Raw genomic sequence first — 24,340 nt, forward strand, 5'->3', positions numbered from 1 at the left:
ACTTTGTTAACAAGACAATGAAACTCTTGGCTTCCATAAAATGAGTAGCCAAACAACTATTAACTTCTCAAGAAGGATTCCAATGCATGAATGTAATTAGTGATTTCCAAATAAAAACATATGATCATATATAGCAAAACATATATTTAAATATAAAAGTAGAAACATGTTATTTTATTCCAGTATTTACATACAAAATAGATATTTACATTTCACTTTTGTACCCTCCACAAGACATTTACTAAGCCATTCAACAAGAAAAAAGAGAGAGAGAAAGAAAGCAACTGTAAAGAAAGCTACAGCTAGAATGTCAGTCTTCAGATTTGTAAATTTTATAAGAAAATTGGCAAAAGCCAGTGTAAATTTTTGCAAAACAATTCAAAATACAGATTGTCACAATGGTCGCTCACATATATGGCAGTATATCCATAAGGAATGACTCATATTGGTAGAACAGGAGTTCAGCGTCGCACGTGGCTGAAATGGCAGATTAACAACATTGCCTTTGGAATTCTAGTATGCTGGGCAACTTCTGGATCTTACTGGAGAAACTCCACATACCAACTACAAAATATAAAACATTAAAAACAATTCTGAATTTTGTTAAAATGTCACTTTTGTAATAAATATGGTAAAAGAAAATGTTCTTAACACATAAAAACTTACTATTTCCTGCAAAAATGGTGGGCAACACAAAATATCAAAGCTCAGGCTAACCCAATTTACTCAAATTCCCTGTTTTCATTTCAAGGATTGGAGAATATTATTTTTGTTGTACAATGTATTTATAAATTTCACAACCATTCCCCTTTTCAATATGAGTCTTCACTAATGGACTGGCAAGATATAAGTGTTTTAAAACACAAGATATAATATACACAGGGACGAAGGAAAGGGAAGCAGTGAACAGAACAATGAGAAACGCAGTTACAGAATTTGAAGTGTTTCTCTAACCAACATATTCTATGACTCTACAACCTACTATGTACATGAAAATTGTACCTTTTGCATTAGTTTCATATTTTTTTAAAAATATGATAACCTCATTTATTTCTTCTAAGAAAGAAAAAGCAAAGAGAATCATTTCACAATTTTAAGTCCAAGTAATAAAACAGAAAAGATATTTTCATCTTTCTTCATATATTTCATTCTTAATAAACTTGATGCTAATGAAACCTTGTTCTTTAAAAAAAAAATCCTGTTATGAGAATATATGAACTCCAATGTACCCTTAGCAGATTCATTCCAAAATATATATGAGTACAAACGCTGAGCTTTGAAAGGAATCAGTATGTATGCAAATAATTCATAAAAAGAGTTCATGAAATATGTTTGGTTTGGAAACACTAGAAAGGTAGCGAGTGAAACTCAAGGGTGAGTTATGGATAACTGTGAGGCCAAGGGCAGGTTTGATCAAGAAGTATCACAACTTGGTTTCATGTAGATCTCGTCTTACATAACCCCGATACGGCCGCAGTCTCACAGCACGAGGATGATGCTGTGATGGTGCATTTCGGTTATGGTGAGGCGTTTCATCCCCAGAATCCACATCACCTGAAACAAAAACAAAAATATACACAGCAACAAAAATAGATTGTATTATACAGGGCTATTCAAAAAGATTGTCGGGGGTTTTGTGAATTTTTGTGGGGCAATGCATTAAACATACGACTATTATCATTACACTGGTGGATAGAAAAACTCTCAAAGTTTTGTTCTGTACCACCCACCATCCAGTAGTTACGCGATTGGCCGCCAGGTGCCAGATTTTGCAATATGGCGTCTATCGATAAGAAGAAGACTTTTTGTACTCTCGAATATCATCAAAGTCGGTCCGTTACCATTGTCCAACGGCACTTCCACACGAAATTTGGGAAGGATCAAGTATTTGTCCTCCCTCTACCTGCGACTATCCCGGATCTGAAGGTACGTATCAGAGCCGCCATTCTGAACATCACCGCTGACACGCTGGGGCGTGTGTGGGAAGAAATGGACTATCGTGTAGATGTCTGCAGATTGACAGAAGGCGCACATATTGAGCATTTATAATTCATGTAAAAAAACTTTGAGAGTTTTGCTACACAATAAAACAAGATTGGTATTCCTACCTCAATTGTATTATGTGTAGTGATTTTTTAAAACCCCGACAATCTTTTTGAATAGCCCTGTACTTAATCTGATTTAACTGCACTGAAGAATCTGTGAATGAGTATATAAGCCCTATGATAATAAAATTTGCTGCATCAACAATTTATTCTAGCCTAAAATTACTACAATGTTTCTGCATCGCAACTTGGCCCCACTCTTCTAGCTATTCAAGTTCAGTTTATATCACAAACTAACTAACTTACAAAACCCGAAGGTTTATCACCGAATTAAACAAAGACCTCCACCAGACCCTGTTCTGGGCCAGTTTATATCACCACACAGTAATATTCTAAACCCAACTTTTAGGCATATTTGCAAGTAAAAGTTGCAAAAATGCAGCTATTAGCTTCACCCTACATGTCAGTTCTGCTGTCCACAAGTAACAACTTGGGAATGATTAGACAGAGTTTCACAAATTTTGACACTGGGGAATTTCAGTATAATTTGTTGACAAATCACAATTTTGGTTAAAATCAGACACAATAATGAGAACTTCATGTAAAGACCTGGATGTGTTTCTGGGTAGAAATATCCAAGCTATTTTTGTTACCATGGTGACATGGGGAATCTACAATCGCTCAGACAACTCTGATGTCACTTATACCAATCACAAAGGTAATATATGAACCAGAACTGTTAAAATATGCACAAATTTCCCACCTTAGTGGTATTGTTCATTCATTGTATGAAAATATTATATTAGTCTGTCAGTTATGACTTAACCTACCATCACTTGAGTTTGTAGAAGCCACAAAATGCTCTGAACGTATGGCTTTCCTTGACTTTGGCCTTCGGTAATATTTGAACTCCCGAGGTAGTGTATATGACCTTGGAAGTGAGATCTGAGAGTCCATGTCAGATGGAATGCGATACGACTTGTACATCAGCATGGCCTGCTGCTGGTGGGCACCATTAGAATGAGAGTCACCTGCCATGTCACTATTCCGTGCCAGTAGTTCATCTTTGCCACCTCTCCCTGACTCAGAGTAATTGGAGCCTCGTTCACTGCTGCAGTCCCTGATATGCAATGAAACATTACAAATGCAGCTCGAGACTCATGAAATAAAAAGGTTACATCTCAGAATACAAAAATATTAAAAATAACATACAATTTGGGGCTTTCATTCTCAACAAAGTACGTAACACTGCAGAAAAAACAAATACATTACTCTCAGCTGCTCTGTGCACAGATTCTATTAATTGGTGACCACCTGATTGTTATTCACTTGTTTTACAATGCTCATATCACACAATAAATTCTTCTCGGGAGATCAGATGCGAAAGAACAAACCGATGTTTCAGGGACCGTCTCTGTCCAACCACGATGATGGGGACAGAGATGCTCCATGAAATATCACTTTCTTCTTTTAAACAGTTAATGTGGCTGATTGCCTGAGAAGATTTTATGGAGTTAGGTTGCTCTGAAAGCTTCAAATCAATGCTCATATCAAATGCTGAAGTTATGTAGTGTCAACCATACAACCAGTATCATCATGAATGATGAATTTAGATGGATGTGCGAAGATTTACTTGAGAGAACTTGAACCACCATGAAAAACATTAAAATGTTTAATAGTATTGTGAGATACTTCCTATACAAACACATCACACTCCTAGTAAGTAATGCTCTAGTCTTGTAGATATCATACTCAAAAGATAGTCTCATAATATTTTGAAATTCTGGTGAATGCTGTTATGACACGCAATGATTTCTTCAACATCCCTTTCCAATCACCATCATTCTTTCTGCAGGTGATACATAATTAAACAACCAATCATAAATCATTACACATTCACAGAACTGATTTAAATGATTATAAATTCACAGATGTTACTACTGTATATAAACCTCCATTATCTGGGATGCTCCACTGGTGAAGAATGAAACAGGACAGAGAAAAAGAGTTAAGGTTGCAATGACAATGTAACGACAGTTTATGTACACCCAAGTTATACACACCTGTCTATAGGTTCATCATCTGAAAGCCTGTAAACTGGAGACCGTTCATGTTCCCACCCAAAATACAATCCACTGTTTTCCAGATAATGTGGAGCCAACAAGATTTCTGGTGTTTTAGACCGATGTTTTGCTCTTGGTGGTGGCAACAGGTGGTAAGTGTAAGGCGGAGGTAAAGCACGTGAGCTTGGTGGTGAAGGAGGTGGCCAACCCCCTTGATTATGTCGCTTAGTACGTGGAATTGGCTGTCGAGGGAGAGACCCTAAGTCTTCTCCAGTCCCAGAAGGTGCTCCTCCTGAGCCTCCAGGACGCTGGATCTTGCCCTGTTTGATCTCTTCCTCTATAACTCGTAATTCTGCAAGTTGCTTCTGTTTCTTCTCCTGAAGCTTCTGCTGAATGTTCACCCTTGAACCTACACTGCTTGCTTCATTCTCACTTGAACCACCCTACAACAATGTCAAACACTTCATTTTGATGGTCCTATTTTAGGAAAAATCTGTCTCTTTGACTGTATGGCATCATTCTTTTGTATGCTAAAATTAAAGAACAAAGCTACTTGACAATTAAATGTATTATACTTTCCTTAGAAATTAAAGTAAATACTAGCAAAACCTGCACAGTGGTTCTCAAAATGGTGTTTTCTCCTTTCAACCATCTTACATAGCTGGTAGCCTGAGAAGAATACATTATACTTAGTCACTATGAAACTTTCAGATCATACTTCAAACAAAACACTGTAACATTCTTCTCTCATGGCAGACTTTATATATAGACAAAATTAATGGTGATCATCACCCCACTTAATGGTACCTGCACCTTGTCGTGGTCATGGGGCTTGAGTACCTCAGTGATCACAAGAGCTATGCTGGCGGTAGCACAGCTACTGGTAGTGCCTCCCTAGCCAGATTGGTCGAGGGGCAGAGGTCAGACTAAGACAGGTACCCTGGTCCTCGAGATTGGTGGTTGGTCATAAGGCTAAAACCCTTGCACCGTGAAAAGGAAGATGTTTCGAAACCTCAATCAAAGCCTCGGAGAGACGGACCTAACAGAGGACCGAATGGAAGAGGAGAATTGAGGAGGCCATGGACTGAATATGAACTGGAAAGCCATAGAAGAATGGTGATCATCAACATGGACTTAACATACATAATAACATACCTACTGACCTGATATAAATAAAATTCTCTCAGGCAATTAGCTGTGTCAGTTCTGACATCATAACCCTGGTGATGGGGACAGAGATGGTTCCCATAACTGTTTCTTCCTATAACAAACCGCTGTGGCTAATTGCCTGAGAGGATGTTGAGCTTAGTAGCTGTCAAAGCTTCAAATCATACATTAGTGACCAGATATTCTGCATTTATCAGATACAGAAGAAAAAGTGGGATGGAAATTGGACAGGTCATATTATCACATTAGAGTTAAAACCAAGAGAAACCAAACAAACCTGGTGGTTATGCTGACTTGGTAATGGACGTCTCCAGAATGGTACAGCACTCTGCATCTGTACTGTAAGGTTGCTGCTGAAAGCATCCTGCATCAAGCTATGGTGCTGCTGCTGCTGTTGTAAAGCAATAGCCATAGATGGCATTGTGGTGACAACAGGTGGTGGAACAAAACTAGTTGGCTTCTTTTTCTTACGTTTTGTCGCTGCTGCAGATGCCACAGGATTACTAAATCGACAGTTAAATACGCCTGGGATACCACCATGGTGGTATGGGTGGTAGCCATTGTTATTTCGCTGGTAACAGCTGCTTCCACCAAGCTTGCCATTGCAATCCGTTTCCTGACACATAAATCAGTTTATCAGACAAAAGAGCAGTTATATGTCTAGTAAAGAACATGTATTGTATATTCCCCTTAAAAACATTTGATAAATATTTTTTAATTTATCATTTATTGTTAATAAATACAAATATATTTTATTCATACTCATCACATTTATAAATATTTTATAATATGCACTCAATACCAAGCACACTGACCACTGCTGCTTCTACTAGCATACAACTGCAGCCTCAAATTCAAAGCAAATGAATACCAACTCTCTAAAGCCAATAGGCTCATGAGGGCACATGGCAGTAAATGTGCAGAATCCAAAACTCGGCAACGTAGGAATGGTTGTCTACTGAAACACCAAAGGATGAAGCATATATATGAAACTGGTACCTGATTTTTAGTTCCTGCTAGCTGATCATCCAATTTGCTGCTCTGTTGAATTTCTCCATAGCTGTTCCCAGACAAACGTTGAGTTGAGTCACAGTTATTATTGTATGAGTTTGGTCGACCACCTGCCTCATAATGCAACCTGCAACAGCAACTTCAACCCATTTTAACTTGTATTACCATGTTCAGTGTTGGACAGCACAGAGCTAAGTGCCCAGCACACATACACACACTTATCTCACATAATTCAGTGGTATTATAAATCACAAGCAGTTATGTAAAACTTGGTCTTCAAATATGTATATCTGAGAGAACAAAATGAAGAACACATTTCTGTATACCATATTTCATTATTGTTAGGTCTGAAATAAATGTACTCGATTTTTCTTTGTCCATTCCATGTTTTACCATACAAGCTTCTTCTTTGTACAGAACTGATTATTTTAAGTGTTCATTTACACTTCACTGCTGGTTGTAACCATGGAATTATATATGCTATCTTCCAATGAAGGCAAGGCAATTATCAAGGTCTGCCCATGTGTACTATGAATGCTGAAAACATCAACATGATTTTTAAATAATTATTACTCAAAGTCTGGTATAATGTTTTCCAAATGTATAATAGAATGGTGGTTTACCACTTCTCCAGCCACTTGCCTCATCACCTCATCACTTCCCATATCATTAAACCTCAATGAATTCTAGGGCTGTTGATTCGACTCTTCTTTGAAAGTGGGTCACAAAGAGTTAGTAGACTGCATCATATGTACTACAAAAATATTATCAGGCCTTAACTATTTTGTTTTACTTTTGTTGCTTCAATGTTACCTTTGTGACTTCACTAAAATATTACATTTATATATTAAACATTATTTGTCTTTTCAAATGCAATATTTTATGTCAAAACATACAGCGGCATTCAAGTAACAGAAGTAAAACAAAATGGTCAGATGATAAGTAAAGTATCAAAACATGTGACACATTTAACTGTTAAACAAATGAGTTGTGCATATAGAGAAAAAATCTATGGTATGTAAGGAATATGTAAGTGATGAGTTTAGCACAAGATTATACAACAGTGCATAGGTGCACAGATCTGCTGTTAAAATCACCACTGGTGACTTTTAACAAAGTAAAGGTACCCTGTGCCAATGACCAATGTACCAGAGTATGCAGAAAATTCCATGAGTCAAATATATGTAGTCAGTGTGAAGCTGCATGAACACTACCTTAATGAACTGTAGACACGGTCAAGGGGTGCTGTAAAGATTATAATACAAACCTCCTGACATGAAAGTACCGGTAGTAGAGCAGCATAAAAGTTATTCCTGTACAAAATGACAAGAACACAACACCGGGGATAGCATTCCTGTACCAAGGAGCCTCACCCCATACACCAACAAGCCATGCCGCAACTAGAAGACCATTTTCCAGGAACATCACCACATAAAACATTGCCATTTTCTGCCGTGGATTAAACTCCTATAAAAGAAATTAAACACATTTTTCAAGCATATTTTACTTTACTGCCTTCCATCAAATAATTCAATAATAACAGTATTAAAACTCTAAGCAAATTTCAAATTTCTTACAAACCAAAAAGTGTTTATTTTCTAAATGAATACAAATATGATCAGAAGACAGCAACAATTTAAAAATATGAGGTTCTTAGAACAGTGATAATATCCATTTTGATCTTCGGGGTTGTGATGCTCCATAGCCTTGTAGGCAGTTAATAATGTTTCACAGGTTCACAGGAACATATCACCTCTACCTTCAAGGTATGGTATCACAATCCATAAACCACAATCAACAACAATGACCATCACTAAAGCCTGTTAATCAACTGATTTTACTTAATAACATACCATCACAGCATATTAAATGATCTCTTACACATAACGGAAGGTCATTACTAACACTGCCCATTACCTGTAGGTTGATGTATGAAAATATATAGACAATTGCTATGAGAGCTGAGAAGGCTGCCTTACGTCGCTTGGAGATTCTTTCACCATGGAACACATTCTTTGGTGAGATCAGCCAAAGAAACATAGAAATCCAATGGAGGCCAATTACAAGAAATACCCAATGTCCATAAAGTGTAGCATACACAGTTAAAGCTGTCACACGTGCTGAAACTGTCCCAAGTCTCCAAAGAAACTGAAATATTACACCAAGCCATGTTAGAACCAATCGATGCACATTTTGAAGTCGTACATTCTTGCTGAAAGAGGCCAGTGCCCAGCAAACGCTGAATAGTGACAGAACAGTTGATACAATGTTGAGGTCACTAAACTCCTTAGGTGAGCTTTCCTGCCACAACAAATACAGCTGGACTAGTAACATAGGGGCTGCTTCACAGAAGGCATGAAATAAACGCAACATACACAGATCTCGTACTTCATGTTTCACGTAACGAAGATCTACAGGAATGAATAATTTGAAATACCGCCAAAGAATACCACACTGTATGAGGTGCAGGGCTGCAACAAGAAATTGCAAACACTGTTCACTACTATAACGAGGATTTTTTGCAACCTCAGCTTCGCTTTTCGATTTCTCCTTCAACCGTCTACGAGTCTCACTTGCATGAATGTACCATTTGAGGGATATGACTTGGCTTATGACCACAGAAGCAGTAACAAAAGTCATTGAAACAGCAAACCAAACAATGCGACCCCTTTCAAACAGTGCATATCCCATCACGACATCGAACACCACGTCACAAAAGTAAGAGGCCAAGGAGATTATATTAAACAGCACATCACAAACTGGAAGAAATTCGTGGTGAGCCATGATTCTGAATGCTTCAACTCACGGATCTGTGGCATTCTTATGCAGAATTACCATTTTCAGGTCACGTATTAATCATTATTACGGAAATCCTAGAATTAACGCAGAACTATGGCAGAGGATTTCCGTTTCTTATTCACGACAAACCGGCTACTCTACATCCATCAGCATACATATTTATCTTCGTGCTCTTCAAAATTTACTTCCATTCTTCCTTTGGAATGTCAGGAATGTTAACGAAAGACATCGTAATTCATATCCCACTTCTACAGAACTAAACTTTAATCAACTTAAACAGGTATTTCTCTAACTGACAACATTTTTTCTTATATTTTCACGATACATTTACATATAAATTAAAAAATTCGAACGATTCTTTACACCACTCTCTACACAAACGCCATTGTTAATAATTCACTTTTCACACCATCTAACGTCAAAAATGTAGACTACTAGGGAATTATCTGAGGAATGTAGCGCACTCAATACAGAAAGCGCCTGAAGTTAGTTCCCCCTACATAATAATGTGCTCTTATATATTGTTAATGATAAACGAAAATCCAAACAGAAATTAATCATTCGACAATTTACATTCGCTTTTCTTCAATCTATTATGAAATCTGTATTTGAACATGATACTATACCAATGCTGAACCTTTCTCTTACAATAGGTCCCATCCCAAAAACTCTCATGCATTTTGATTAAATACATAAATTTAAATTAAATATAGGTAGAAGGCACAGTTTTTCATCATACTTTTCATTCAAATGTGGAGGTAAAAGTTCACTAAAGAGATAACTTACTGCATTTAGCTTCCATTCTTTGTACATACAGCATCAAAAATGTGGGGTAGGGTGTAGTTGTGACACAATTATAATTTTTGTAGCACTAATGACAATAAAACTAAGATTAGGTAGAATTTAAATGATAATCATTTTAAGTTCTGCTGAATAGAATCTATTGAACTCACAAATCCTTTAGGTACAAGTTGCAGACTCCATCAGCAAATATATGATTTGATAATTCTATAAGATAACCTAAATGTTATTACTATTATTCCAGTATCATCTGCAAACAAATCTACACTAGGTCAATATTGATATATAAGAGAAAAAGAAAATCAAGTATAGAGCCTTGTTTAAATGTTATCCTTGTTAGATTAAACAATATCAAGAGTATTTGGACATTTTATTTAAAATTCTGTCTCCCATACATATGTTCTATTTACTAGCACCTCCATAAGATACATTAATCAATATATTATGATTAACAGTAATTAGAAGCATTATAAAGATAACTAGATCATGACATGTCATTTAATGCTTGTAATACTTCAAGAGTGAATTTATGTAGAGCTGTTCTCTTCTGAAAGAATTGTGATTTATAAATGCAGTAAGTTGCTACTGACTGTAGAGAAAGGGAAAACAGGTGTAACATAATATACCTTATTAGTAGAGTGGCTGGGACATATTATGAGAAGGAATGGATTACTGAGTGTTATCATCGAAGGCCAGGTTGAAGAAATGCGAGGACTGGGAAGAAGACTAATACAGCTAACCGACGATCTGAAACAAGGAAAGAAAATGAAGTTTCAGAAGTTAAAACGAGAAGCTGAGAATAGGGAAAACTGGAGAGCTCTTTTTGGGCAGAGCAATGGACCTGTCGTCAGACAGAACACTGAATAATAATAATTAGTAGAGTCAAAGTGTGGTAAGTTATGTTGCTGCTATTCAGCTAAAAAGAACAGAAAAATTAGTAAAATTCGGGGAACTGATTTTTAATGAAATGTTAGCACTGTAAAAATATAATTCTCTGAGACAATGACCACACAGTTTGTGGAGTTCTGGATATTAAATATTTCTAGATGTTTCAATCACAACCTGCATAAAGACACAAGTCTACCTATACACATCTTACAAATTTTAAAACATTCATTTCTGCCCAAAATATACAAGCTGAAAGAAAACCTTTTGCCATCATATTTTTAATGTTCAGAATTCCACCACTATCCTAAAAATCACTATTACCAACTACATGTCTATATGAACTTTAATTTTTTTGAGTGTTAAATAAGTATGGTACCAGTCAACCAGCCCCTGATAATTTCCCTGAACTTTATATATCTTCATTAAATGATCTATCAATTAAATCTACCTTCCTTTCAATTATTGTTCTGATAAGAGACCTACAGTATTTCAAGTTTTATAACAGTGTAGAAAAATTTGAATAATCACATTCAAGCATTAAAAGTGTTGCAACATATTTAGACTTATGGACATTTAGATGCAAACATACTAATTAAATCTTCATTATAATTTGATATGAAAGAAGCTTTGTATGCATGCAGCAGTCAAAACTAGTAGCACATCTTTAATTTAAAACCTATAAATAAGCTCATCTTCAGGTGGCTCTATAAATTATGTTATGTCAGTAAGACCCAAACCCACCACATAAGAAAAAAACATTAAAAATTAACGCAACATTTCTAGATACTAAACATTACATCAGCAAAATAAAATCACTTTCTTATAAACATGTGAAAAGTATGTTTGAAAATTATACTTCTTTAAGAAAGTCAATCCAGGAAAAGTCTTCATACACTTCAAGAACTGGTGGCAGGAGCTACCAAACACAAAGCAACACCAGAAATCAGAAGTTGGAAGATTTACTGCCCCATGTTCTCAACATAGTCAGAGCCTTGTTAAGTTGCACACACCACACGGCAAAATCCTTCCGCGTGTCTGCTGATAGCAGGTGCCTGTAAAACAACAACTCTTTAGATCATATTAATCCACAAAGATTGAAATGCTAAAGATAATTTCATTAAAATTCAGTCACAACAAATACAAAAATAGACAAAATATTATTTACCGAATCACAGTGTCTGTGCCACATCTTACTAGCACCAAAGAATCTTCATCATCAGGCTGTGATGGCCTTGTTGTCTCTAACAAAAAAGTATGTGGTCGTGCACAAATATCACGTGGTACCGGACCCACAACTTCTGTAGTACAAATATTTAAATCTATTTGTCCAATTGGTACCTGAAACCATACCACGAAAGCAAATTTATTTGCAGTAAATCCTCTGTACAAACAACTTCACAAAAAAACTATAGGTATATAATAAACCTTTAAATCAGTCACAGACATTATTATATTGGTATGGACTGCCTACGGACTGGGCGACTGGGGTTCGATCCCCGACGGGGGCAGAGGATTTTTCCTCTAGCCTCTGAGTCCAGACCGGCTCTAGGGCCCACCCAGCCTCCTATCCAATGGGTACCGGGGTTCTTTCCCAGGGGTAAAGCACGGCCAGGGCGTGATGCTGACCACTTACCACCATCTAGTGCCGAGGTCAAGAATGAGTAGGAGCTGTACCTCCACTCCTCCCAAGCGCCTACATGGCGTATAGTGGGACAGCTTTACTTTACTTTTATGGACATTTTACTATTGGATACCTCCCATCCTTGGTACATTTCAAATTAACACCAACAATACCAACATGACATGTGCAAACTTATGAGGAGGAAACACCCAATGTATATCACTGAAGCAAATTTGATTTATAGCCCAACAGTCTTGATAATGATTCATGTTTGAAAAAGTATGCATCTTCCCCAGAATTGTATCCACACACCTCAATACAACATTTTTAAATGTAAAATAAAAATTTACAAGACTATGACTAGCCTCTGTTATGAACAGCCTAAACTATAACCTTGTGTTAAATAATAGCTGAGAAACATACTCCATCTTGTTTCTTTGAAACAAGTGGACAAAATGTAATCTAGTAAAATCAACATACCTTCTTTTCCTCATCGTCCGGATATTTCCAATATGAAAGAGTTGCACCATTAAGTTGACACCATCTCCGATGCCATGCGCCAAATCCGGACAGATCCTCAAACATGGTAAGAAACCCCCTTTCTCCTACATCTAACTGAAGTTCTGAGCTGAGTTGCAGCTTAATATTACCTTCCAGTGGGGAAGCAAAAGCTACCTGCAATTAGAATACAACACACATCTTCTATTTTTTCCCAAAAAATTTTGATTTGAAACTAGGAGTGTCTTCTCCAAAATTGACATGAGCAGCCAAAACTTTATTTTGTGATGATTCAGTCCATTGTGCAAATCAAAGCAATAAATACAAGACGTGAAAAATTTTGCAACCTCTACGCCACGGTAATTTCAGAAAGTGGTGCAGAAGTTCTATGTCCAGAAATTGAATTACTCTAATATAATGCTGGAAAGATATGAATATATATTATATTTATGGCCACTATGTTCCAAACATGCAAAATTTTTGGCACACTAATATGGATCAACAAGATCATAAAATATTCAAATAGGGCACAAAATTGCTTTAGTTGAAGCCTAGAATCTCTGTCAGAAGTTCATAACAGCATACCCAAACAAAATCACATTTGTAGAGTTGCGAGGCATGTTTTGAACAAAACAATTCCTTTATTTAGTGGCAAAATGTAATACTGAGGTTAACTACTACTTGCTACTTACTATAAAAACATATGACGCTCACTTGTCGAAATAATCAGCAAACCATGAAGAATTCTCTCTATTAATGCTAGATAAAAGTTGCAGCACAATACCAGAGTAAATAAACATCAGAGTTACGTGCCTTATTGAGAGTGAATTGGGTACGTCTTAGTTCTCGCAATGAGAATACTACATAGCCTGACATCTGGAATGCCGGTGAGCGAACGGCAGATGGGCCAGCAGGTGAATGTACTGTTGGCATCACCATACGAGACTCTTGTTTCAGTAACTTCTTCGGAGTCAGGCGCAGTTTATTACCACTGCCATCCTGCACATAAAAGTTCTTTTAGCACCACATGAAATGATTGCAAAGGCTTTACAGAAAAAGTCCATAATAAAAATCTTGGTGTTATAAGTCCATGTGTATGTCAATCTCATACTGAGTCTCTAACCAACTGATGGATTTTCCCAAAATGAGACATGCATATCATGCCATACATTTTTTGTTCCAGTGGAATTATGAGAAAAATAAAGAAAATATGAGTTTTTCTGGGGATGTGAACAGACACTAGAGAAAGAACTAAATACATCAGGATCATTAAAAATATAATTTGTGAACATGAAAAGAATTTATGCCAGGAATGATTAATGCTAAAACACTGAAAACAAATCACTGTGCACAAACCTTCTTCCCAAAAATATGATATTTGATGTCATGAGGGAGTACTTCTCTGTTGGTCTGCAAGTTGTATATTTCAAGAGTCACTTTAAAGTCACTGTACAGCCCATCAAGTCTCAGTGAACCAGGAAATACCAAAGCTGCGCCACCTCCTCGGCGCAGGTTCTCACTTGTGGCAGCTAGGACTGGTGAAGCCACCACTTGTTCCTGAGCACGCACCACACACACAAAATGGTGGCACCGTTCATCTGGAGCACATCCAAAACACACAGAAACCAGGTCAAGTCTTTGGTAAGGAGCCATGGCAATGAGAGCTACAGCTAGGGTACAGAATGCCAGCACATTGCTCATGTAACAAATAGATTTTAATCTCCAATTCTTCTTTTAGAACTTCAATTTAGTAAAAAAATGCAAGAACTAGTGTTTATTGTAAAATATTATCTGAAAACTGTAATATTAAACATCCATACATCCAATGGCACTACAGCCCATGTCCGCGCTTTGGCCTCCTCCCATGTGGGAGGTTTCCCAGTCTTTGAAGTGTGCATCTGTGAGTAGTGAGTGACAAAACAACTACCTCTGCACAGTTTCTACTCAATCCTGATTTGTCTGCGTAATATTAAATGGTGCAAAGTGAATTTTGCGTGTGACATGAATATCATAACACACCAAAAAATCGGTTACTTGGAAACTCGTAAAATGTTTTCAGGAGACAGCAAAGTGAATATTTCAAAATGTGATGTTGGACTGCCCTTACAGGATGGTTTGGAAAGACTGGAAGCAAGTCCATACAAAGCTCATTACTGAGAACACTTGTTGAAAATCTATAGGATGACTCTCACATGTTGGACATGTTTCATTGCACACATAGAACAAGAAGTTTCTTATTATTGTCATTCATAATGATCAGCTCATATTTTATATCTCATCAATCCAGGAAAGTCACCTGCAGCCATTGTATGAAGATAGTTCTTCTTCAGGGGCAATGTTAGGTTAGTGATGACAAGAGATCCCTGTTCTGTCAGTTCAGTGCTGGAGCCTTGTGGCTTTAAGCTGCCCTCGACCCTCAACCGTTGTATCTCATGCAGTGCAGCTTGCCGACGATGAGCTGTGGATAAATGTGGTTTGAAAATGAAGAATCTTCTTGTAGCATCTTGTTAACTATCAGTTTTTATACATAAAAAATGTGTATGATGATCTCTATTAAAATTACATCCAAGAAAGCTTGCTGTATGTGAAGCCGCGTTAACATACAGATTTTTTAATATCAGTGACTTATATTTGTTATGAAAAACAGCAGAAATCCATAACAAATAACAAGATATATTTTAAGAATAAATAAAAAGAGAATCCCACAGAAAGTTTTCAATATGAAAGAAAAACACCCAAGAGGGAGACTGAGATCACAATGGGAACAACCAAGTAGGAAAGATGGCACATTGCTTTAATATATTAACTGGCACAGAAAGGGTTAAGAACAATATAGTAGGATCTTTGTAACTGCATCTAAACCAATATACTTATGGGGAATAATGATGCTCCCAGGTATCACTTAATAAAACAATAGTCACTGGTCAATTTAATTGAGATACAACAAAAAAGGTGATATTTACTTGCAACAAGTAAGTGCCGCTCTCCTTCAACCTGTTCTGCTGAACCTGAAAACTCGATCGTTGAACAGCACAGATTAAGTGCCTGACTAGCCTGTGATATCACTGTCTCCTGTTTTGACACCTACATAAAGTACAAAACATTTCATTATCATTTATTAAAATTTCACTCAACACAAATATTTTAAAACATGAACAAATTAAAGCCCAAAAATGAGTATAACTGTAATATTGTAGCCAGGGCAACTTTCAAGGTGTGAGCAATACTAAGGTCATTCAATGACAAACCCTTAAAATCCGTATGATAATGGATCTCACATAATGCAAACCTTGTTTCAAGTCACTTCTGCCTAAAATGAAAAAGTGGAGAGAGAAAAAAACACACTTGATCAAAGGCAACGGCCCAACACACTCTCAGAAACTAATATTAATCTTACCTCATCCACAAGCATTGCTAGTTTTTTTTTTACGGCTCCCTCAATCACTTTATCTTCTACATTATTCAAGACCTTTCCTGGTTCAAGTTCAGGTTCAGGACGTCTCACTACCTGGCGAACTGGGGTTCCCTTCACAGCCTGATTTCAGAAATACACATATCATATGTAGTTCAGACTACATTTTATGCATTTCACAGTTACAACTAAAGACAGAACACAAACAACATTACAATGAATGACACAGTATCATATATTTTACTCCACATCCAGTACCAGGAAAAGTAATAAGCCTACTGCAACAGAAGAACAAGGAGTTTCAACAATTACACTGGAAAGCGAACCTCAGCATGTTCATCCTGTTCAATGTAGACAAAATGTGAGTTCCCATTCCAGTCACTTGCCTACACAGGAATAAACAATTTTGTCAATGTAATATTGATTTCAATGCAAACAGGGTATCAGAATATTCAACCTTAACCTTACTGTTGCTTGAAAACCACAAAATGTTCAAAATATAGAAATAATGGCTTTAAATCGACCTAATGGCTCGAACAATACGATGGGGGAGAGCAGATGGCACACACCTCATCTTTCTTTTCAGCCACTGTACCAGACTGAAATTAAAACAACATTAATATAGAGCAGTGGTGGGTAATAGATGAGCAGAAGGAACTTCCTGAAACTGTGAAAGGGTACTGAGTGGATTGAGAATGTTCACCAATGTTAAATGAAAACAGATCAAAAAAATTAAATTGTGATGCTGAGAACCATACAAAATATAAATGCTGACAATATCCTTAACGAGTGGTAAGAAATCTTACATGAGAACAAGCCCGGAAAGTGTATTCTGTACATTTCGTAAGAATGTTGTTCCTATTTCACAGTAATAGTTTCAAATACGAAGACCACACTTGCCATATTCTGCTGCCGACGATAAAAGCTGACAGTATGCATCAGTGGAGCCTGTTCATTGCCTTCAACAACAAATGCAGGAATGTGTTCGGCTTTCCTTGGAGTCGAGTCTGGTTCCGGTTTGTGCACTGAAGGACCTTTCGAATATTTGAAACTATGTGACTGAGAAGTGGTTGGACTACAATACAACCGTTTCTTTGTTTGTGAACTGCAGTCTCTCTGGAGAAAACAGAAGAAAAAAGTACACATAACATAAGAATCCTTCTGTTAATGTTGAGAGAACTACGGTTATTACCTGGATTTGCGTATTCTTCTAACACCATGGAACAGAGTCCGTCTCGAGAAACTGATAGTTGCTCAGCTAGTCACAAAATTCTCAGCGTTTTATGTGAGTAGACATTTCATTTGTATCTGTAAGAGCTCGTCACAGATTCTTATACCAGAAACTTGTATTATACTTATCGTTCCCTCTTTATAAACATGCTATATTTGTAAATGTCAATGGAATTTTTGTAGTTTCTCTAACTGGCAAAACATCGTACCAACAAAATAAACATCACAACTACACCCCAAAGACTGATGACATCAAACAAACACCAGCAAACCAGTGTTGCAAGATGCTACACAGAAAGTTTAGCCATTATTTGTCAGACATTGCACAAGTGATATTTGTAATAAGACTTTCCCATTTATTATATTCTTTAAACATCGCAGTATTCTTAATATTGTTTTAAGTACCAATGCTCACAACAAAGATTAAGGCTCAAATGGACTATCAAAATAGTAAATCCTGCTTTTGTATAGATTCAGCAGAAATCAGGTATAAAATCTGGAGTAGTTGTTATCATTTACCTGTGGAGATAGATGGTTATCCTTGGTTTTCTTTACTGGTGATGGAGACGTATCTGAATCAGATTCAGATCCTAAATCTTCAAGGAAATGAGCAATCTCTTCCAGAACAGCAGATTCATCATCACTACTATCTCTCTGGGACTCGTGAACTTTATTTATAGAATCAGAGGTTATGTCTATACCTGCTGCCTTCAGGATTGCACGACCAAAACTAATTTCCGCCAAATTCTCCTCACCACTAGAATTCATACCAGAAATGCTGGAATAAAGAAGACAGTTTATGAAGTACAATTCTTTACATTAATTACTTTTTTCCTGAAAGTGTAAGATTACAAACACAAAGAACCTCAAATTAAAATGCAAACTTCCACACATAAGAATCAATGTAATACAAATTAAATTTCACCTTTGATCATCTGCCATCTCACTCTCTGTCTCTGTTGCTTCAATATCAGACAGGCAAGGATACAAACGGCCAGGTTTAGGCGGGCTGACCTTGATTCGCTTCACATCTGTCAATCCTGTAGACTGCAGATGAATATCCTGGGCTGAAAATTATAAGAAAATAAATGTTGCAAAACTTTACTGGATGGTTCTTTGACTGACCTAACAGAAACAATGTATTTGGTAACTACAAAAATCATTCTGTATTAAAATGTGCTTATTCTTTGAGTCTAACAGTGACTGATGCACACTGCATAATGCTTTTTCACACACAAATTCCAAATATTTAATAATCAAATACAAAAATCCTACTCCTGTGTGCAACATTAATTATTGTTAATAATATGATATAGTTAGTTTGCTGCCTCCATCACCAGGATGCAGGCAGCAAGGACCTCTCAAATGGTGATACACTTCTACCAGAATACACGGTGCTACAACCCAGAAGACGGCCATCTTAAACTCATCACCACGAGAACCTCAAACTGCAACTAGTTTATTGTTGAACTGCCAATTATACTATACTATATTACACTATATTAACAATTACCAACTAAATATAAATTACTGTGCAATCACTTGGAAAGAGAAACTTAAAAATCAAACAACATAGACAAAGAAATCAACCAAACCTTCATAAATTTTTGGTAGAGGTGGCGGCTTTGGTACATTCGAATCTTTCTGTGGTGCCTGCCTTGAAGGAGACATATGAGGATCTTGATCTGTCTTTGATGATGAAAACCCTGCAACCCCTTTGTTTGACTGTGCCATCAACAAATCAGTAGATGTCGGTAAGCGCGGAGGATGAGGAGGCCCAGAAGATTCCTGAAGACGTTTATATTATAATAAATAGTTTTATCAGTTTATGGCTTTCAAATTGCCAAAGTACCTAATTAAATTGTTTTAAATATTGTATATTATTTTTATTTGTATAACATAATTGCCATTATAACCATATATATAGTTCACAATGACCAAGCAAATTGTCACCCAAGGTTTTCTGCAATGGACAGAGTTCTAATTTCTCAATATTTTAGAATATCAGTAATTTTATGGCACCAAGATAATATGTGACACATCAACATGATCAATTCATACCTAATGTAATAAAAAATTTACTAATGACAACAGACATCTCCACATATAATAATGGCTACCTTTATCTCCATCTTCAGGTATGTACATACAGAGTGCCGTCCAATATATATATATATATATATATATATATATATAAATAAATATAAAACACAATTCTGATGCGTTCCAATGCCTAGCCATTAGAACCAATTAAACACGAGTGTGTACAGTGAACAGTATCTAAAGAAAATACCCTAATGGCAGATTAAGAACATCAAGTGACATAAAATAAACATCTTTTTAAAAAAGCCAGAATGTATGAGGCAGAAATTGTGTATAACATGTCACCTGTTTCATCTCAACAGTCCTATTGTTCTCACTGTCCGCATTCACATTGCTGTCTCCTGAAGAAGCCAACTGCTTGTTCTTGTTCCAACGATTCAACAGCATGTCCATCTCCTTTTGTCGTTCAGACTGCACACTCTTAATGATGACATTATCTGATGTGATTGTATTGCCATATTCAAACATCTGAGCCAAAGCCTTACTGGATTTTACCGACAAGCCTAAAATAAGTGACAGTACAGAAAATATCTTTAATACACTTTTAACACAATCTAATAATTATCCTTTTTCACATTCCAACCATTGGCTGCGAGATCTATGGTATTATGAAGTGCAATTCACATGACCAACATTCTTGTCAGCAAACATCTCAAATGCTGGCAGCACTGATGTGTATTCGCCACCCTTGGTGGACTAGTGGTTAGCGTGCTGGCCACTGGACCCAAGGTTCGCGGGTTCAATGCCAGCTAAGGTCAATGAATTTTTAAGGGTGATAAAAATCCGTAGCACAACTTCCTTTGGAGGGGAAGTAAAGCTGGCGGCCCCATGTCATAGATTTACGGCATGTAAAAGAACCTTACAAGCATGCTATGAGATGTTTCGTAAGCAAAATTCAGCGGCTATTTCCCACTCAAGTCTCCTGATTAACTGCTAGATGACTCTGCTAGTCAACTCAGGATTGAGTAGAAATTGTGCAGTCAGTGGGCTGGCCACTCAATACTCATAAATGCACACTTCAAGACCAAGAAACCCCTGAAAAGGAGGCAGCAAAAACCCCACAACAATTGATGTGTATTCAGTGCCTATCAGTAACAAACATGCAAAGACAGGGAGACATTTTATGACATCTATCTATTACATAATAAGCAAGCGTTGGTTGATTACAATTTTCTCTTAAGAGATTCTGGGCCTTATGAGATAATATTTATGACTATGTATGCTCACAGGGGGTCCGCAGTGGCCCCGCGGTCTGAGGCGTTGGCCTTGTGCCGCTTGGTCGCTGGGACCGTGGGTTCGAATCCCACTCAAGCCATGGATGTTTGTCCGCGTTTTTCTGCACGACGCCTTGCGATGGGCCGATCCCTCATCCAAGGAGTCGTACCGAATGTCTATAGATCGAGCCAATGAAAAGTTGGGACCTGCAGTGCTCAGGCACTTGTTCCCAATATCCCTGTATGTATGCTCACTACTTGAGATTTTCCAGTAATTATTGAAGGGGAATTTGTTTGCACCAAAAGAAATTAATTTCTGTCTAACAAAGTATTTTGTATCTTTACTTACATTTTCATAGTATATGCCAGTCACATATAAGTCATGAGAATATGAGTTATTGTTTATCAAAACCCATCATCTCTCAAAAAGTATTCAAACCAAAGTCATCTGTATTTTAAGTGCTCAAATGTGTCACCCACTGGAAAACATTTCAGATGCAAATTTATAAAATAATATTCATACCCTCACCAGATGTCGGTGGTGAAGGGGCCATTTCGGCAACACTGGATTTATCAGCCTGCATCAGTCTCTGTCCTGGTGGCAAAACTTCCTTTGCTTCATTGCCAGATGCAAAGGATCCCTGCAACTGCATCACTAGCCTGCCTACCATCCTGTTCCCCCTCCCAGGAGATGAAATTTTACTTGACATATTTTTTTCTCCAGCATTACTATCTGCGAGATATTTGGCTGGAACAGGCATTGAGAATGCAGCCTTAGGGACCAAAGCTTGGCCCTTGTTGCGTTCAAACAATGCAAGCCTTTCTGATACTGACAGTTCAGTTGGGTCCTTTACATTCTTCTTTGTTGGGCTTGATTCAAAGAGAGCAGCCTTGTGAAGTACTGAACCAGTTTTTGGCGATGAATCTCCTCTGTGAGGACTACCGACACGAAGACCCATCTGTGGTACACCTGGTACACATGGACTTCCGTTCGATTTGAAATTTCTTTTTTCTGGAGAAGTGATTAACTTGTTGCTTGAGTTGCTGTGAAGACTCTTCATTCCCTTCACCAGATTTTGAGAACTCTGCATTAATAAAAACAGAATATAAAATAAACTTACTTGACTCTCAGGTATGTTTCAAACTACTATGTAAGGAATATCACTTCCAATATTTGTGCTAAAAAAGAATAAAGAAAATATGTATCTTCAATTTTTTTTGTCAGTATACTGTAGGTCAGTCCACAAACAAGATATTTTCCCAATACAATAACCTACGTAGTGACTACTGAACATCCAAAATTCATAAATATATTGTATGCAAAATATTATGACTGGAATCCAAACCAAAGTGGGTACCTGGAATAATTCACTTTTCCATAGTTTTATCTTTGCCAGGGGTGAAGGCCCACATGCAGAAATACCCACATGCTTGTCTGACTGGAGATCAAACCCAGAATTCTCTGAGTAGCAGACCAGTCGCTTACTGAGATAACTACATCCCACTTCAATTATTTATGCTCGAAAGTTTTCTCTCACAGGAAAAATAATATCTATACTGAACTCAAACGTAGAATTTTTTGTAATGTCGTTGCTAACACCACACAATTCAGGAATCTAATGCCCTTCAAAACAACCTTCTAAACCAATTACAGTACCAAATATAACGTGGGAAAATAAACATCACTGGGGACCATTGCACAAAAATAGTAATGTAATGATAAGCAAGAGTGGAGTCCATCATCCATCTGGATATTTGTGCTTGCTGTGATGTCTAAATTTGAAACAATACAAAGATGGACAGACATGAACATATTATTAATAAGGATAAAAAAAGGAATAGCAACAACTCTTTTTAAAGTCAATGGCACAGCTTGTAATTGGCAAGGACAAAATTTCTCCAAGTACTACAATGACAGTTAAAGCACCGATGCTTAAATAAATAGTTAAATATTGATTTATTCCCTTTGCATTGCTTCCTACCTGTACTGGCACCAATGTCCCTGAACCCAGCTGTGTAATAGTGGCATTTTCTTCTATTCTTGTCAGTTTGTTTTCAATTTTCTTTGAATCTGGAGCAACAGTGTTGTACATCTTAACATCATTCCCATTACTCGGTGAAGAATGTTTTGAGTAATCATACACTAATCTAGATTTAGACTGGGTGCGTGAGAATCCTAGTGTTTCCTGCAAATAAAGCAATAAAGAAAGGATATCTAACACAAAACTTCTACATTTGTCCCAGTCTTTTCTTATATACTAATCATAACATTTTTATTTGCTTATATGTCTTTCTTAAAACTACCAGAATTTCTGAAGTGGAGCGAGATTTTAAATCTGTTTTTGTAGCTTAGGTTTCAGACAGTAATCACTTGCCAACTGTGATTCTCCAGTTTACTGTTTTAAATTAGAGCACTTGCACAAACATGACTTCCTATTATATTTTCATGAAATGGTACAGCAAATATTGTAAACATGACTGTACATTATTGTTAGTACATACAAGTGTTGCAATGACGCCCTCATCTAACACAAATTCCTTTGTTTTGGTCCCTTCCCATGTGTTTTTCAAACACTGTTGGTCTGGATTCGGTTTGCTTAATATTTTGAAATTCTGTGTGTCTTCAGTATTGGTACCGTGGTCAACATCATTAACAGTTTTCCCTTCATATGAAATTTGATTCTGTAAAACAAAGTAAGTGTAAGTAGGATTTGAGTTCTTCACAGTGGTGAGTCTGAAACGTCTGTAAACTTCTACTAGACTACACGGTGCAACAACTCAGAAGACAGCCATCGTCATTTCAAAAGAGGCTTGAAGGTAAATGAAAATGTGACAATTTAAAGTAATTCCATAATTGAGTAACAGTTACAAGCCTTAGACTTTGTATTTCCCAGTTTGTACAAAATTTGAGGTTTTCACAGTGGTGATAACAATGTTGACAATGTTATTGTGGACTTGCAGGTAGATACTGACATCCATAGAAATACACTGCCTCCATCTTTAGTGCTGCTCTTCAAACACACTGGTATCTAGTTACATAACCATAAGGCATTACAGCCAACATCAGCTTATGTTCTATTTTACATACATCAGGCGAAATAGCAGCAGTAGGATGGCGAAGATCATCTTCCCACTGTTTGATGGTGTCAGCAAGCATAGCAAACCTGGCTAGCCGTACCCCTGATTTCTTTTGTTTTTGGTCTGGTACTTCTCTTTCATCTTGTTCTGCACTGAAACTTTCCTCTGTTTTATGGATTGGAGATGAGAGCTCTGAATCTACATCATCAAACAGTACATCAAACATAGTTCAGACTGAAGTAACCTCTTTCATTTTAAATAAGTTAGGAAATCTATGCACAGCATAATTATGGCATATCTACCAGAATTTGACAATTGTGAATGTCTTTATATGAAATGCACATAATATTCATCATGTATGATCAAAATCAGAATGTAAACCTCTGCAATATCAGATTTCATTAAAATAA

At 36.9% G+C, this 24,340-nt stretch overlaps 2 protein-coding genes across 9 annotated transcripts in view; both read right to left on the minus strand.

Moving 5' to 3' along the window:
- Positions 1–124: 124 nt before the first annotated feature.
- Positions 125–9,502, minus strand: LOC110828776 (uncharacterized). 2 transcript variants are annotated; one of them, XM_022061787.2, is made up of 7 exons: positions 8,204–9,502; positions 7,554–7,753; positions 6,275–6,413; positions 5,553–5,891; positions 4,109–4,551; positions 2,876–3,165; positions 125–1,554 (listed from the first exon to the last, which is right to left on the minus strand). In XM_022061787.2, exons 1-7 carry the CDS (start codon positions 9,068–9,070, stop codon positions 1,424–1,426), a joined length of 2,409 nt encoding a protein of 802 aa, XP_021917479.1. In that variant the 5' UTR covers positions 9,071–9,502; the 3' UTR covers positions 125–1,423. The 2 variants fall into 2 exon arrangements, with proteins under 2 accessions (XP_021917479.1, XP_021917478.1); XM_022061786.2 differs by having other exon boundaries at positions 6,275–6,425.
- A 735-nt stretch (positions 9,503–10,237) lies between these two features.
- LOC110828783 (anillin-like) overlaps positions 10,238–24,340 on the minus strand; it is a 120,072-nt gene continuing 105,969 nt past the window's right edge. For 4 of the 7 annotated variants that reach the window (XM_087342692.1, XM_087342694.1, XM_022061799.2 and 1 more), the window contains 17 exons: positions 23,941–24,128; positions 23,355–23,534; positions 22,835–23,038; positions 21,376–21,937; positions 19,924–20,141; positions 19,131–19,323; positions 18,461–18,602; positions 18,055–18,313; positions 17,206–17,421; positions 16,291–16,428; positions 15,857–15,977; positions 15,190–15,351; positions 14,250–14,491; positions 13,707–13,892; positions 12,876–13,070; positions 11,940–12,112; positions 10,238–11,826 (listed from right to left, as the gene is read on the minus strand). In XM_087342692.1, coding sequence (XP_087198818.1) covers positions 11,718–11,826; positions 11,940–12,112; positions 12,876–13,070; positions 13,707–13,892; positions 14,250–14,491; positions 15,190–15,351; positions 15,857–15,977; positions 16,291–16,428; positions 17,206–17,421; positions 18,055–18,313; positions 18,461–18,602; positions 19,131–19,323; positions 19,924–20,141; positions 21,376–21,937; positions 22,835–23,038; positions 23,355–23,534; positions 23,941–24,128 — 3,488 coding nt within the window. In that variant the 3' untranslated portion in view covers positions 10,238–11,717. The remainder of the gene's footprint in view (positions 11,827–11,939; positions 12,113–12,875; positions 13,071–13,706; positions 13,893–14,249; positions 14,492–15,189; positions 15,352–15,856; positions 15,978–16,290; positions 16,429–17,205; positions 17,422–18,054; positions 18,314–18,460; positions 18,603–19,130; positions 19,324–19,923; positions 20,142–21,375; positions 21,938–22,834; positions 23,039–23,354; positions 23,535–23,940; positions 24,129–24,340) is intronic. The other 3 variants (XR_015533621.1, XM_087342691.1, XM_087342695.1) reach the window with 3 other exon arrangements.

This window comes from Zootermopsis nevadensis, unplaced genomic scaffold, assembly GCF_977971745.1.
Source record: "Zootermopsis nevadensis isolate Lab colony 2312 unplaced genomic scaffold, Znev_1.0 Znev_ptg000004l, whole genome shotgun sequence".
NCBI classification, from domain to species: Eukaryota; Metazoa; Arthropoda; class Insecta; order Blattodea; family Termopsidae; genus Zootermopsis; species Zootermopsis nevadensis.

What these genes read in the sequence shown, in the direction of transcription:
- LOC110828776 (XM_022061786.2), bottom strand. Translation starts at nt 9,070, where the DNA reads ATGGCTCACCACGAATTTCTTCCAGTTTGTGATGTGCTGTTTAATATA. An exon ending in CAAGTCAGCATAACCACCAG is followed by an intron (nt 4,552 to 5,552) that starts GTTTGTTTGGTT and finishes ACATTGTTGTAG; the next exon opens with GGTGGTTCAAGTGAGAATGA. An exon ending in TTCTACAAACTCAAGTGATG is followed by an intron (nt 1,555 to 2,875) that starts GTAGGTTAAGTC and finishes TTTTTGTTTCAG; the next exon opens with GTGATGTGGATTCTGGGGAT.